Source organism: Pongo abelii, chromosome 17 (assembly GCF_028885655.2).
Source record: "Pongo abelii isolate AG06213 chromosome 17, NHGRI_mPonAbe1-v2.0_pri, whole genome shotgun sequence".
In the NCBI taxonomy this organism is placed as follows: Eukaryota; Metazoa; Chordata; class Mammalia; order Primates; family Hominidae; genus Pongo; species Pongo abelii.
The window spans coordinates 57284134-57298743 of record NC_072002.2 but is presented as its reverse complement, the minus strand read 5'-3'; the positions used below and the strand labels follow the sequence as shown (position 1 = coordinate 57298743).

Genomic DNA, 14610 nt, shown 5'->3' with positions numbered 1-14610 from the left:
AGAAGAGAAATTGCCTTTAGCAATCAGTGCTTAGGGGAGATTTGTGTCAAATTAATATGTTATTATTAATGACAAAAGTGATATAATTGATCATGTTTTCATTGTAGCTTGGGTTGTTTAGACGTTCAGAGTCAAATTGTAAATCAAACTCTGTCTCCTCACTCTATCCTGGTTCTGATGCTCTAATTTTTATTTGTCATATATATATATATATATATATGTATATCCATATTTTAGTTTTATTATATGTATTCATTTTAGCAATCTCAAATCTTACATGCCTGTCATATATAAGTGTTAAATAAATTCTTGATGAATGAGTTAGGCACAGTACAAGCAGTATTCCATGATAAAATACATTCCTCAAAATATGTGTCAAATACCAAAAAACAAATGATAGATTATCTTCTCTGAAAACAGTAAAATGGTATCTGTTAATTATATTTTGACTTTTAGGCACAATCTTTGACCTCATATTATCAGCATTTATAAAACTCTTTGTTCGTTTTCATTTCAATTGACATAACCAGTTTAAGGCATCAGATTGAGACTGAGAAACAACCACTCCTACTTATTGCAATCTTTTTGCTTTGCATAAATTATAGTAAATGCATGATACCTAGACTTTAATCCTTTATAATTTTTTCTATACTTTCATTTAAAAGATACAAATCAAAGAAACAACGATCACATGATTCTGTGCTATGCCACCCTCCAAAAACTCAACTATTGAAGGGTAAGCAGGTCTTAGATGATTAACTACTATGCAAATGATGCATTTGGACTATGAAAGGCTATTTAAGAGTGACTATACATAATCTTTGGAAGTGAGATTGCCTGAAAGTTGAGGAGCTCTGTACAAATAATAAAGTTAGGGAAGAACATCACATCCTTTTCCCTCACCAAGCCCTCTTTGCCATCCATCTGAAAACTGTTCTTGCCGTTTTCTCAACCCCATGGTTCATTTAGATCTTAATTATTATTCATTCATTTTATCTTGGCTTGGTTGTGTTTCTCCAACCCAGACAAGTTCAGATATATATATATACACACACACACTATATATATATACACACTATATATATATATGATATATATACACTATATATACACTGCATATACATACACTGTATATATATACACTGCATATATATACACTATATATACACACTGCATATATATACACTATATATATACACTGCATATATATACACTATATATATACACTGTATATACATACACTATATATATACAGTATATATATACACTATATATATACAGTATATATATACACTATACAGTATATATATACTGTATATATATAGTGTATATATATACAGTATATATATACACTATATATATACAGTATATATATACACTATATATATACAGTATATATATAGTGTATGTATATACAGTGTATATATAGTGTATGTATATACAGTGTATATATATAGTGTATGTATATATATGCAGTGTATATATATACAGTGTATGTATATGCAGTGTATATATATACAGTGTATGTATATGCAGTGTATATATATACAGTGTATGTATATGCAGTGTATATATATACAGTGTATGTATATGCAGTGTATATATATACAGTGTATGTGTATGCAGTGTATATATATACAGTGTATGTATATGCAGTGTATATATATACAGTGTATGTATATGCAGTGTATATATATACAGTGTATGTATATGCAGTGTATATATATACAGTGTATATATATGCAGTGTATATATATACAGTGTATATATATGCAGTGTATATATATACAGTGTATATATAGAGTGCATATATATACACTATATATAGTATATATACACACACACTATATATATACACTCTATATAGTGTATATATATATTACACTGTATATAGTGTATATATATACTATATATACACTGTATATAGTGTGTATATATATACTATATATACACTGTATATAGTGTGTATATATATACTATATATACACTGTATATAGTGTGTATATATATACTATATATACACTGTATATAGTGTGTATATATATACTATATATACACTGTATATAGTGTGTATATATATACTATATATACACTGTATATAGTGTGTATATATATACTATATATACACTGTATATAGTGTGTATATATATACTATATATACACTGTATATAATGTATATATAGTGTACATATACACTATATATACACTATATATATACTCTATATATATCGGAACTTGTCTGAGTATATATATATACACACTGTATATATATACTGTATATATATATACACACTGTATATATATACAGTATATATATACACACTGTATATATATATAGTGTGTATATATATATACATCCTACCACTTGGTACAGTGTTAGGCGTATGACTGACTGACTTTTTAATTTACTTTTTTTCCATAAGGAGAACAAATATGGACATGTGGTTTATTAAAGAGATGGCCAAAAGTGATTCAGATCAGTATATATAATGCTGTGTGCCCTTACTGGGAGTTGTTAATAAGCTGGTCTGAATATAGTGCTAGTGCTTTTTGAATATAGTGAGGCATTCATATCTTTGTAGTACTGCTACTTGAATGCAACAGGGAGCTGGTCCAGTTCCTACATTTTCTAATACCTGCTTAAAATTCTTACTCTGATAATCAAGAAGCTGGAATATGAGATTCATCAAAAATTCTTTATTCATTTTCTGAATACAGAAAAATTATCACACAATTTTAATACAAGGGAGTATATCAAAGGCAGCTGATCATACTGGAATGTTGTGTTCAGAATAGCTCTGAAAATATTAGAAATACTTATATTTGTAGCATTTTATACAAAGGGTCTGTTTCATAAATATGTTGCTACTCATAGATAGCAAATGGAATCAGGTAATGTTCCTGAATGATTAACCAACAAGTTTCATTTATAGCAGGAAGCAAATGAAGAAGGTATTAACATTCAGGATACACCAAACAGAAAGTATAGGGATCTTTAATTCATGGGTGAATGAAGACGGAAGCAACATGTTGAATACAGCATTTTTCCTTTTAAAGTGATTTCCTTATCATATATTATTAAGTTGATACATAGTAAAGAGATTTTGCTCAGATCTCTGGGTCCCATCAGCCTCTACTGCATCTTTTAGTAAAACACACACACACACACCCCCCCCACACACGCACACGGAAACATATATGCATGTTGTGTAAAGAGTTGGTATAGAAAAGGTCATCTAAGATAAAATATCCTCCCCATTCATTATGATAGCTTCATTACATCTGTTTTATTGGTGGAAAGATTTTCTGTTTGGGAAAAAAAAACTTAATACTTTTCTGATTAAGCTTATATTAAAAACACTGCCACATTTATATTTAATGCAGCTAAAAGAGGATTTCATGCCTGTTCTCCCAGTGAAAGGTTCTATTCTGCCAGATTTGTACCAGAGATAATAATAGGCTTGATTTGTATTGTATTTTAAAAATTCATCAAAGCATTTTCACATCTCTTCTCTCATTTGAGCTTTTCTACTGCCCTTTAAGACTGGTTAAAGTGTGTGTCCTAATCCATCTTTAACAAAGGGGGAAACTGAGGCACAGAGAGTTATGTGACATGTCAGAAAACATGCTCTAAGTAAGTAACAGTCCTAGAGGTCATGTTCTATGACTGTCTTTCTCTGCTTCTAGAATATAAAGACCACTCTTGAGCATACATTCAGTTACATATTCATACAGAGAGGTGCAAAACAAAAATCATCCAAATTTTAATGTATGTATGCTGGAACTTCATACCTAGAGATTCCAATTTAGATCAGATGTTATTCCTCGACATATCTATTTTTAATGTGATATGTGTGTGACTTTGAATCTGGTCAACAAGCACAAGCACTGTTGGACCTTTATTCATTCAATCATCCAATATTCTCTGTGAATTTTGCCTTCTGTAATTTGCTTGTCTTCCTAACAGGTTGTTACACTTTATCAAATTTGTTAGTCATTTCATTATGGTATATTTTTGTTGAAGTAGTCGAATGCATTACTCTTTTTCTTATGTCTCACATAGAAATACATTCCTTCAGTTCAAATTTAAAAAACAATATACAGTTGAACAACAAAAAGAACCAACCCCCTTCAAAGTAAACTACCACATTCTTCACAACAAAATAAAATCAATAAGTAGAAGACAATATATAAATGAATATAAATCATAGGACATGTTGATCATAACACATAAATAATAAATACAAATAAAAGGAACATGTTTCAATTCTACAATTTGTAAAAGTAGAACATTTTGATAAGCAGCATTGTTGAAAATGAGGAGAATTGGTCACATTTATATAATGTTGGAGAAAGTATTGTTGATACAATGTCTTTGGCATTGAGATTGGCAATATTTCTCGAAAGTATGTTCTTTTTGGTCTAGAAATACTGTTTCTCAGGTATAGGTAAATCTGTGGGATATGGATGTTTAAGAATATATATCACAGCATTGTCTATAATAAGAATAAAAGGAGGCCATCTAAATGCCTGTTCATAGATAAGTAGCTAAATAAATTATGGTACATGTATAAAAAGCATTATGATGTCTCTGTAAAAAAGAATAAGCAATATTTATATATACTTAAATAGAATAGTTTCCAAGGTATATTAGGGCTACTACATTTTATTTAAAGGTATATATTATGTTTCCCTTTGAGTTTAGAATGATGTATAAAGGAAGAAGGAATATGTATATGCTTGTATGTACACAGACAGTAATGTAAAGTTAAAGAAGCTATTAACTGATGCATTTGAAAAGAAAAACTAGAAGTTTGAGGTGAGAAGAAAACTAAATTAGTACTAGATATATCTGTACCTTTTAAATATTTTGCTAATATTTGTATTTGTTAATTTTCAAAAAGGACTAGACGATTGAAAATCAAAAACTTTAATACTGAAAATAATAATCAGAAAATAGCATAAACTTTAAATTGTAAAATAGATCTTTTCCAGTTTAGCTTGCATTTTTATTATCGTTTTAATCATATACAACTGACACAACAGATCTAATTATGTTTTCCTATAGCTCAAACATATTTCTAAGATGATCCTATAATTTCTTTTCCAAAGAAATGTAATTATGAGTTTGAGAAACATGTTATCATTTTCAGTCCATACTTCTCTAGTTGAGTCCTATCAATTACGGGGTTTTGATTGAGACTTAGGATTTCAAAATCAGAGTATGTCAGAACTATGAGGGATCCCAGATATTTTATTACTCAATCTTGGTTCAGGAATGAAACATGGATCCAATAGAATATTTTTTCTCCCATATTAGTACATTTCACTCACATAGTGAAAGTTAGGATTGAGGTAAAATAAAAATTAATGCTAAGTAATTTGATACAGTGTGAGTCAGGTAACATGAGTTTGTTGAACCAACTCTATATCATGTTGCTGTTGGTCTTTGGACAAGTCTCTTGTCCTCTCTGTGATCCAGTTCTTGCAACTTAGAAATGATTGCTTGAAACCAATGCAAAAGTCGTTTGCATTTATTCCATATTTACTGCAAATCATTGGTGAAATTCACTTATTAACTCAGGAATTCATTAGCTTTATCACTCTCTGGACTTCCAGCCACCCTAGTTTTCCAAAGTTCCTGGATCTACATAAATGCTCCCATCTTTCAAGCTAGCTTAAATCAAATTAACATTTATTTAAACAATTACTCTGAGTAGGGCATTTTGTGAGTTCTTATAAACACTTTGCTAGGTAAAGGAGTCCCATTTTCTCAAATTCTTCAAACACAGTTAAAACCCACCTAAAATTTTATTTCTTTGATTACTTATAGCACAAATTGTCCAAGTCACAATATGCTCTTTTGTTCTTTCATTGCTTATTCCACCAACAGAAGTTAAGTTTCATATTTTTCATTGCTTCTATCTAATTAGCCATTGTCATTTTAACAGTAGTTTCAGAATAAAAGTGAATGAAAACAGATATTTTAGACTTAAAGGAACTTTCTAAATTGTAATTCAGAACAAATATTGAATTTTCAGTCACCGAGAAGTTGTAGTTGAAAGATGAAAGAGTCAGCAGAATGTAGACACTGATCCATCCCTCAGCAATCCAGATCCTACTGTTTATGCACCTTCATGAGACAAATTAACACCCAAACAAATAACTGGATCGGGAATTATCAATGCTAATAACTTTTTCCATTCTCAAGGAAAACCAAGGTTTAACTCTAATTCATTTTCATATTTTTGAGTAGAAAAATTTGTTCCCCCAGATTCCTTGGCAGACGTATGGGAAATCCCCTATACAAACCAACTTTCATCTGCAAAGTGAAGCCAACTTCCTTAGATTATACAATTTTTTTTCTTCAATGTTTCCAGAAAAAAAAACTGGTTCCAATAAATAGGGAGTGAGAAAATATCTGAAATATGTAATTTAAAGAATATCTAGCCTGGGTTCAAATAAATTTAATGATTGGAGTATAAACATTTAGATTCATTTTCTTAAAGTGAGGTAATTACAAATTAAAAAAAAATCTTTATATAATCCCTAAGAGTCCATGAATAAAAATTGCTGTTTAATATGTTTTTCTAAGATCTCATAAATGAAATCTCCTATGATTAAATATCAATATTCTTAATAGTTTAAAACATTCAAATTTCATAATGATTACATTTAAACCTCATATTAATTAGCTATATTGACAGCCCATAATTAATTTTTTTTTTTCCTGCAGGCAGAATTCACAGCCATGCGGGAGCAGTACATGCGAGGTGGGGAAGGCTTCATCATCTGCTACTCTGTCACTGACCGTCAATCATTTCAGGAGGCTGCCAAGTTTAAAGAGCTCATTTTTCAGGTCCGCCACACCTATGAAATTCCCCTGGTGCTGGTGGGTAACAAAATTGATCTGGAACAGTTCCGCCAGGTGAGTGCCAATTTTATCTGGTAGCTCCTGTCTTTTGCTCTGAGGATGCATAGTACAAAATATGGCTGCTTTCCCAGGTTCACATTGAAAATTATGAGAAAGAAATTATGCACATGATTTTTCTAATAAGTCATGGTGGTCCCATGGTAAATTGTGTTGGCCTCCATAATATATTTCACCATGTATGCTATTTTGCAGAGTGCCCTTACTAGTGCCCCATCCCCTAGGATCTGGGATTATATACTGAATACAGTAGAAATGATTCTTGTTGACTTCTGAAGTGTGGCCTTAAGATTTCTGCAGTTTCTGCCATTGCCACTTGAACTGCTCACCCTTGAGTTCAAGTAAAGAAGCCCAAGCTAACCATGAGAAGATAGTCATGTGGACAAAATGAGATTCAGGCTCACAGCTGTCCCTGCCAAGACACTACACATGTGGGCAAAGCCACTTTGCATGTCTCAGCACCAGCCACCACATAACTGTAACCTCATAAAATAGCCAGCCAATCCACATGGAACACAAAAATCTCCCAGGTAAGCCTTGTCTGGATTTCTGACCTAGAGAATCAGTGGCAAATAAAATGAAATTGTTTACGCTACCATGTTTTGGCAGTAATTTTTCATGCAGCAATAGATGATCAAAACAGAATCTTTCCCTCCTTCCAGAATTAGAACAAGCCACTGCTTCTCAGGTTGCATCAGAAATTACTCTTATATACTATCCATTTCCTTCAGGCTGCATCTGCTATATCAATGTGATCAATAGACAGTCTCAAAACTTCTCTGAACAAACAAAATTGATAAGGAAGAAACTATGGCTAGCTTAGATTGGGATCCATTACCATAACTTACATAGTTCACTCATTATATTTTCTTCTCATCTGGTCAGACACTACTTCTTGGGCAATAACAGATGGCCGAACTATGATGGCTTCCTCCCTGATATCTCAAGATAGTAATGATAAATCATTTGCCCTGGTTCAAGAATCAGGCAAATCATATCACAATTCCATTCCCATGACTCACGTTGTACAAAGTAACATTACTGAGAAGTGGCATGCAAATCAAATTTTTGTAAATCTAATTTTCCAAATTGAGTTGCTTTGTTATAAATTGAGATGCTTCATCTTTCTTTTCATTGACCTTAAATTTGAACTGGCTTTTAATAGTTCATGTTATTCCAGTTAATGATTTATTGTTAGCCTATTTAAATTAGTCAACTAGTAAAACCTTTTACTAACGTAGGAATCTTCACTAAAACAGTTGTCTCCTATCTTAAGGGTATTATAAATATGGATTTTCATGCTTAATATGTTTCAAGTTTTCTTAAATTGAAAAGATCTCATACAGAGTCCATGTTTACAAGTTGATGTTTAACCAGGAACGTATTTCTATGATTTAGTGCAATGCATTTTTGTGGTGATATTTTTGTATATTTTACTTGAGAATCTAAGCATCTTAAAATGGCAGCTAATTATTGTTTTAGGAACTGTAATATTTGTTCATCTCTTCTGCAACTGTTCTGCTGTCTTACTTTGCTGTTTCTCTTTCTCCAAAGACATGTTCAGCATGATATGGTTGCATTTCTATGGGTTAAGAATTCAAGTTTATCTCATGAGTTAAATATAATCTATTTTAGATACTTGGCAGAAAGGAAGAAAGTTGGAGGCTTAGTAGCTGAACCTTTCCTATACTCCTCTGAAGAGTGCTAGTGCTTTACTTTTCTTAGGGCCTCTAGGAACTAGTGTGACAAAGCACCCTAAATGTGCCACCAAGTGATCATACGCCCATTTTTGTTGTACTTCTAAGAATTCCTGGGGAAAAAAAACCTCTGACAGGGTTTCAGTTAGGAAAGCTATAAGTGACTCTGAAAAACTAGTGAACTTGAAAACATTCAGCAAACATTTTTTCAGGCCAAAAATCAACTAAACTTTCTCTACAATGATTGCTCTTCATGACTCCAAAGCTGGCTGACATTTACTTTTCCCTCACTCTCCAGGCCCTGTCTTACCAGGCTCAAAGGTGATACTTAGGATCTCACAAAGGCATGTTTATCAGAACCCCTATCCCAGCCTGGATAATTAGCTGCTCCTTTCAGATTAGCAGTGAAGTGAATCACAAGCATTACAAATGTCACTGAAATAAAAACCCAGGAAAAGATACTAAGTTGAGTAACTTTGCAGATTTGATAGTCTTTTCTTTGTAGATAAAAGCAAGTACTGTAAACAAGATAGTCACAGAAAGTGCAAAAACCATGAGAACACAAATTGCAATCTTTGTAAAAATGTTTGTGTACCACTGTCTCCAGTAATGAAGTGTTGATGTAAAAATTTGGCTTCTGGCTGTGGTTGTGATAGCAATAATTATTCTTAAAACTGCAGAGTGGTTTTTTCTGAGCAAAATGATTTCAATTCACACTTTTATCTTGTAACTGCTCTGTGTATTTGTAAGCCAAGCATTTGAAGAATGAGGACATCTGACAAATGAATATATTGATAGCAATTGACTTTACTAAACTATTGCAGCTAGTGACAAAATTAAGACTAAAACACTATCACATTGTCCTCTTTTTGTTCATCAGTATCTGAAAGGTTAGGTTTCTGTTTCTTCATTTAAAAAAAAAAGCAAACTCAAAAGAAAAATAAAGATGCTGACACCTAGATGGTTTGCAGCTCAAAAGAATTCTGTGAGAATTCCTAGAGTGATAAACTTAAACTCTCAAAGGTGAAATTACGCTGGTGCTATTGTTTAGTGGTGAGAGGCAAAGGAGTAGGATTCTCACTAAGCAATTCTTATTCCTTATCAGCCTAAACTGTAAGAGTTTGGAAGGGAAGAATTCTGATGGTTGAAGCTGCTTCTTTTCATATTTGGTAAGAATAGGTGCCTGTATTCTTAATGCATTTTGGGAAATCCCAGGGCCTTTCTAAAAAAGATAAAAAATAAACAAAAAGACAACAAGTTTTAGTGTATTATGTGTTTATCATTATTCACCTCCTTGAGCTTTAATGTGGAAGAAGTCAAAGGATAGTATTTCATCTGTGAAAAATATTCATTTTGATTGTGATATTACTGATGATACATTTAGTGTTTTCAAGGCTCTGTGCTGGGCACGTTACACACATGATTTTATTTAATCCTCACCACAAGACCATGAAGTAGTCTCCTTTATACCTATTTACATATGAGTCAACTGAATCTCTAATACATTCAATAACTTGTTCAAGGTCACACAGCTAGTTAGAGTTGAGAGACAAAACCCAGTGTGTTCTGACTTAAAATCTCACTATGTCTTATGGTTGGCCTACAAACCATTGTCATTTTATCATGAATTTATTTTTTTATATCAGCTTCAAGATACTAGCATGCTTCTCAGAGCAATAGCATCTTATGGACAAGGAGGAGCAGGAAGAATCAGGATAATAATTCTTTGGGTTTGGAGTGGGCAATTCCAGGCCATGGACAAGCCAGTAGTAGCTCAAAGTTGGTTTCCTTACCCTTTTGGTGGGAGGAAAAATAAAAGTAAGGAAATGAGTTTCAAAATTACTGGAAAGTTCTGTTTTATAACAGCCAAAAAATTCGGTCCAAAGTTTATCCAGACTATTCTAAAGCCTGTCTTAATTCCTGAACATCATTAGGTCCTTGAGGTCCCATGGTCTTTGTCCCTATTCATGCAGGCTTCTGTCTTCCCACTGGAGAGTAGAAGGAGATAGTCCTGGATTTCTCTTTTTCCAAAACCCTGACCGGCTGTGCAAAGTAGAAGTAGTCTATGAAGGAAGGAAGTTTCAGGGATTTGGGAGATAGATTAGAAAGTTTTACGTCAATTGCAGACCACAAACTTTTTTTTTTTTTTTTTTTGAGATGGAGTCTCACTCTGTCGCCCAGGCTGGAGTGCAGTGGTACAATCTCCGCTCACTGCAACTTCCACCTCCCAGGTTCAAATGATTCTCCCGCCTCAGCCTCCTGGGTAGCTGGGATTACAGGTGCCCACCACCATGCCTAGCTAATTTTTGTATTTTTAGTAGAGACGTGGTTTCCCTATGTTGGCCAGGCTGGTCTCGAACTCCTGACCTCAGGGGATCCTCCAGCCTCAGCCGCCCAAAGTGCTCGGATTACAGGCATGAGCCATTGCACCCGGCCAAACTGTTTTATCCTGAAGATATCCTGAAGATAGACAAACCTTTCAGTGCCAACAGCGTAATTGCAGCTTAATTCTCAGCTTTAGGCCTTGAAACTCTGCTTCCCACAGTCTACGTAACTCTTGAAGTACTGAGTTGAAATCAAGAAAGGTCTTTATTTATTCTTTAGTGAGATATTTAATTAAAATAGTTTCATTTCTTTACTTAGAGGGGTATTTGGAACCATGAGAATTAGGAATTACTGGATTAAAAAAGCATAATATCTACTTAGAATTCTATCAAGCATCTACTTATCTTTGGAGAGTGGTGATGGTTTTGGAATATAGTAAAGGCATAGTAATCCAGTTCCTGTCCTCAAGAACTTTTTATTCTCCTCAGGATCTGTGCATATGATGTAGGGAGAAAGACCCCCTTAAACAATACAATTAAATGTTGAACATTATAGCACAATTCACAGGTGCAATGCTTTTTGAAAACCAGGAGAGACTCATGTGGGCAGCACATTTGAAGAACAAAGATACTGAATGAATGAATGAATGAATGAATATCTTGACCAAGTAAGAAAGATAAGGTGAATGGTGATGGTTATTTTAGGAAGGACTGAAAAGAATCACTCTAGAGAGGAAGAAAGAAACCTTGGGTCTTATCAGTGTACACAAGCAGTACAGTGATCAGTGGGAAACTTGGAAGATCAGTCTGCCTAGCACACATATATCATGCATCCTAAGCATAATTTCATAGTGTCTCCCTTGTAGACACATTTAATCAAAGACAAAACATAAATATGTAGCAGAGCATATTGGGTATAATGTAATGCAGTAATTAATTGCAAATACCACTTAAAAAAAAAAAGAGTAGTGCTTCATTATCTTTCATCATCAGTGCATTGGAAAATTTATATAAACATATTTTCTAAATGATGAGGGCTTATTTTTTGAAGAGAAAAAAGGTTCGGTAATTTACTCATTATTTTGGGATAGATAGCCAAATTCAATTAACAATTAATTAGCTCTATTTATCTTTTCCATAGCATTTTGTAATATGTTATTCAATTTAATTAAATAATTGTGAATGTATTAACTCCAATTGAGACAGAAAACAAAACAAAACAAAACAAAGCTTAGAGTTTCACGTGATTTATCCAAACTGGTTTGTTGTAGAACTGGAATTTGAGTTACCTTAGCTTACACATATATGTTTTCGCTACTGTCATTTTTTAAATTTAATTCATTTTCCCAATGGGTAACAAGCACTCTTTCAGAATTTGGGAGTACACAGATGAACTTGACAGCTAATATCTCTATATGCAATAATGTGAAGTTACAATGGAGGAGACAAACAATGAACAATTTGAGTATGGGTATGTGTATTCTAACTGCACAATGCAAAAATGGCACTAGGAATAAAATTATACAGACTCAAATATGCATGCATACATACACATGTGTACACAATTCTGAGCAGTGAAAAGAGCAAAGGAGAAAAATGAAGCAAGGGAAGGGGTTGGCATGTGGAGTGTAAGAATCAGAGCTGTATATTCTCTAGGGTGGTCAAGATGGCCTCTCTAAAAAGATGGCATTGAGCACAACTCCGGAGTGTGGGGAGGATTTGGGTGAAGAGCATTCCAGACAGAACAAACAGCACTTGCAAAATCTTCACAATTGGATTTAGCTTAGCACGTTTGAGAGCCATAATAGCTGGTGAGGAGTCAGGGTCAGGTTATATAGAGCTAAAAAGTTCTTTGGTAAGAGTTTGGATTTTATTTAAGTTTGAACAACAATTGTTTAAAACATTTGAGCAGAATTGTGGTATGAATACATTTCTATTTAGTCAGTCTTGACGTTGGTTGGAGCAACCATGAAGCAGCGAGATGCATTTGGAGGCTCTTTCAGTCATCAGGATGAGAAATGATGGTAGCTTGAGTGAAAGGGATAGTGCTTGCTGACTGTTCACGAATTCCATACTCATACTGCACACTGATAGGATGGCAAGTGACAAGATTACAGTGAGATTTAGAGACCTTTCGTGTAGCAACAAATTCTTCTACATTCCTCAGTGATACCTGAGGTCTTTACTGCATTATCACACAATCCAGTGGGTGTCCATGATGGAGCCTTCATGACATTATTAAGAAATGTAAGCAGCATACAGAAACTAACAGATTACGTAGTTGAAAGAATCAGATAGTCCTAGGTTTGAACTGTTACTCGGATGATTACTGTGTCCTTGGACAAATCAGTGACACACTGATTTGTACCCAAGTTCTTCAGAGAAGTACTTCCTGTCCAGCACAGGAGTAGGAAGATATAATTCATAGATAGCTTCCAGCCATTAAGTGCTTAAAGGGTCAGCCTCAGCTACATAGAGCCTCCTTGCCTGATGTCACACCCTTTCTGGGGAAACTCATTTCCAGTTAAGTGTAGGCATACATTTCCAGCCATTTCAGCCCAATGTGAGATACTGACAGGCAAATCTTGCTAGGGAGCCCCCACTAGTTTGGTAAAGACTCTATTGGGCTTGCATTAACGTTCAACCTCTCCCTCTGCTCAACCCTGCCTCCTTCTCCTTCCTTTCACAAATGTTGATTCCTAATAAACATCTTGCACTTCAGACTCTCTCAGTGTCTACTTCTGTAAAGTAGGATGATAATATCTGTCATTTTTTTTGGGTGGGACAGATGAGATAATGTCAGTAGGTTATCTAGCACAGTGTATGTCACAGAGTAGTGCCTCAATAAATACTGGGTGCTACTATCCCTATCCCTCATCTGGATTATTGTAATAGTCTTTGGGTTATTATTCTTCTAATACGCTCTCTTACAAATTAGAAAGTAGCTAATCAAGTGCATACGAATTGTGTGAAAAGTAAGAGTAACTAATCTGGGTAAAGGCCCAGGGAGCTTTCTGATGTAGGCTTCCGCACATGGAGTTTGCAAAATTAAATTTGAAATTATTTCCCAATTTTTCAGCTGTGAAACAGAGTATCAATTCTTTAATAACTGAAATCTGCCTAAGAGAGCCTTGAAGAAATTACTGCATTTTTGCATAGTTTATGAGCTAAGTAAAGGCGAGTAATCTGGAGATAGACAACAGACACATACAAAAGATTACTGGCCATTCCAGAAAAGCTAAACTAATTTTTAAATGTATGGAAAAACTCATCTTGGATGAGAACTGTGGTTCTCAAAATGTTGTCCCCAAACCAGAAGAGACAGTACCACCTGTGATCTTCATTAGAAATACTAATTATCAGGCCCCATCCTAGTTCTGATAAATCAGAAACTCTGTGGGTAGGGCACAGCAATCTATTTTAACAAATTACCTGGGTGATTCTAGAGTATAGTATGCTAAAGTTAGAGAGCCAGTGGGCTAAAATATAAAATGAAGTACATGAAAGATAATTTTATTTTGGGACACTATAAGAGCATAGAACCTACAAGTGTTTTAAAGGCCTTAAATGAAATATTTGAGACCTAAAAGAAAAAATATATATACACATATAGTGTAATATATATAATAATAATACTTGTGTATATATACTATATATG

General features: G+C 33.7%; 1 protein-coding gene across 2 annotated transcripts in view; it reads left to right on the top strand.

Annotated features, from left to right (window-relative positions):
* RIT2 (Ras like without CAAX 2) overlaps window positions 1–14610 on the top strand; it is a 254480-nt gene that overhangs the window by 188865 nt on the left and 51005 nt on the right. For both annotated transcript variants that reach the window (XM_063717002.1, XM_063717003.1), the window contains exon 4: window positions 6737–6928. In XM_063717002.1, the coding sequence (XP_063573072.1) occupies window positions 6737–6928 (192 nt within the window). The remainder of the gene's footprint in view (window positions 1–6736; window positions 6929–14610) is intronic.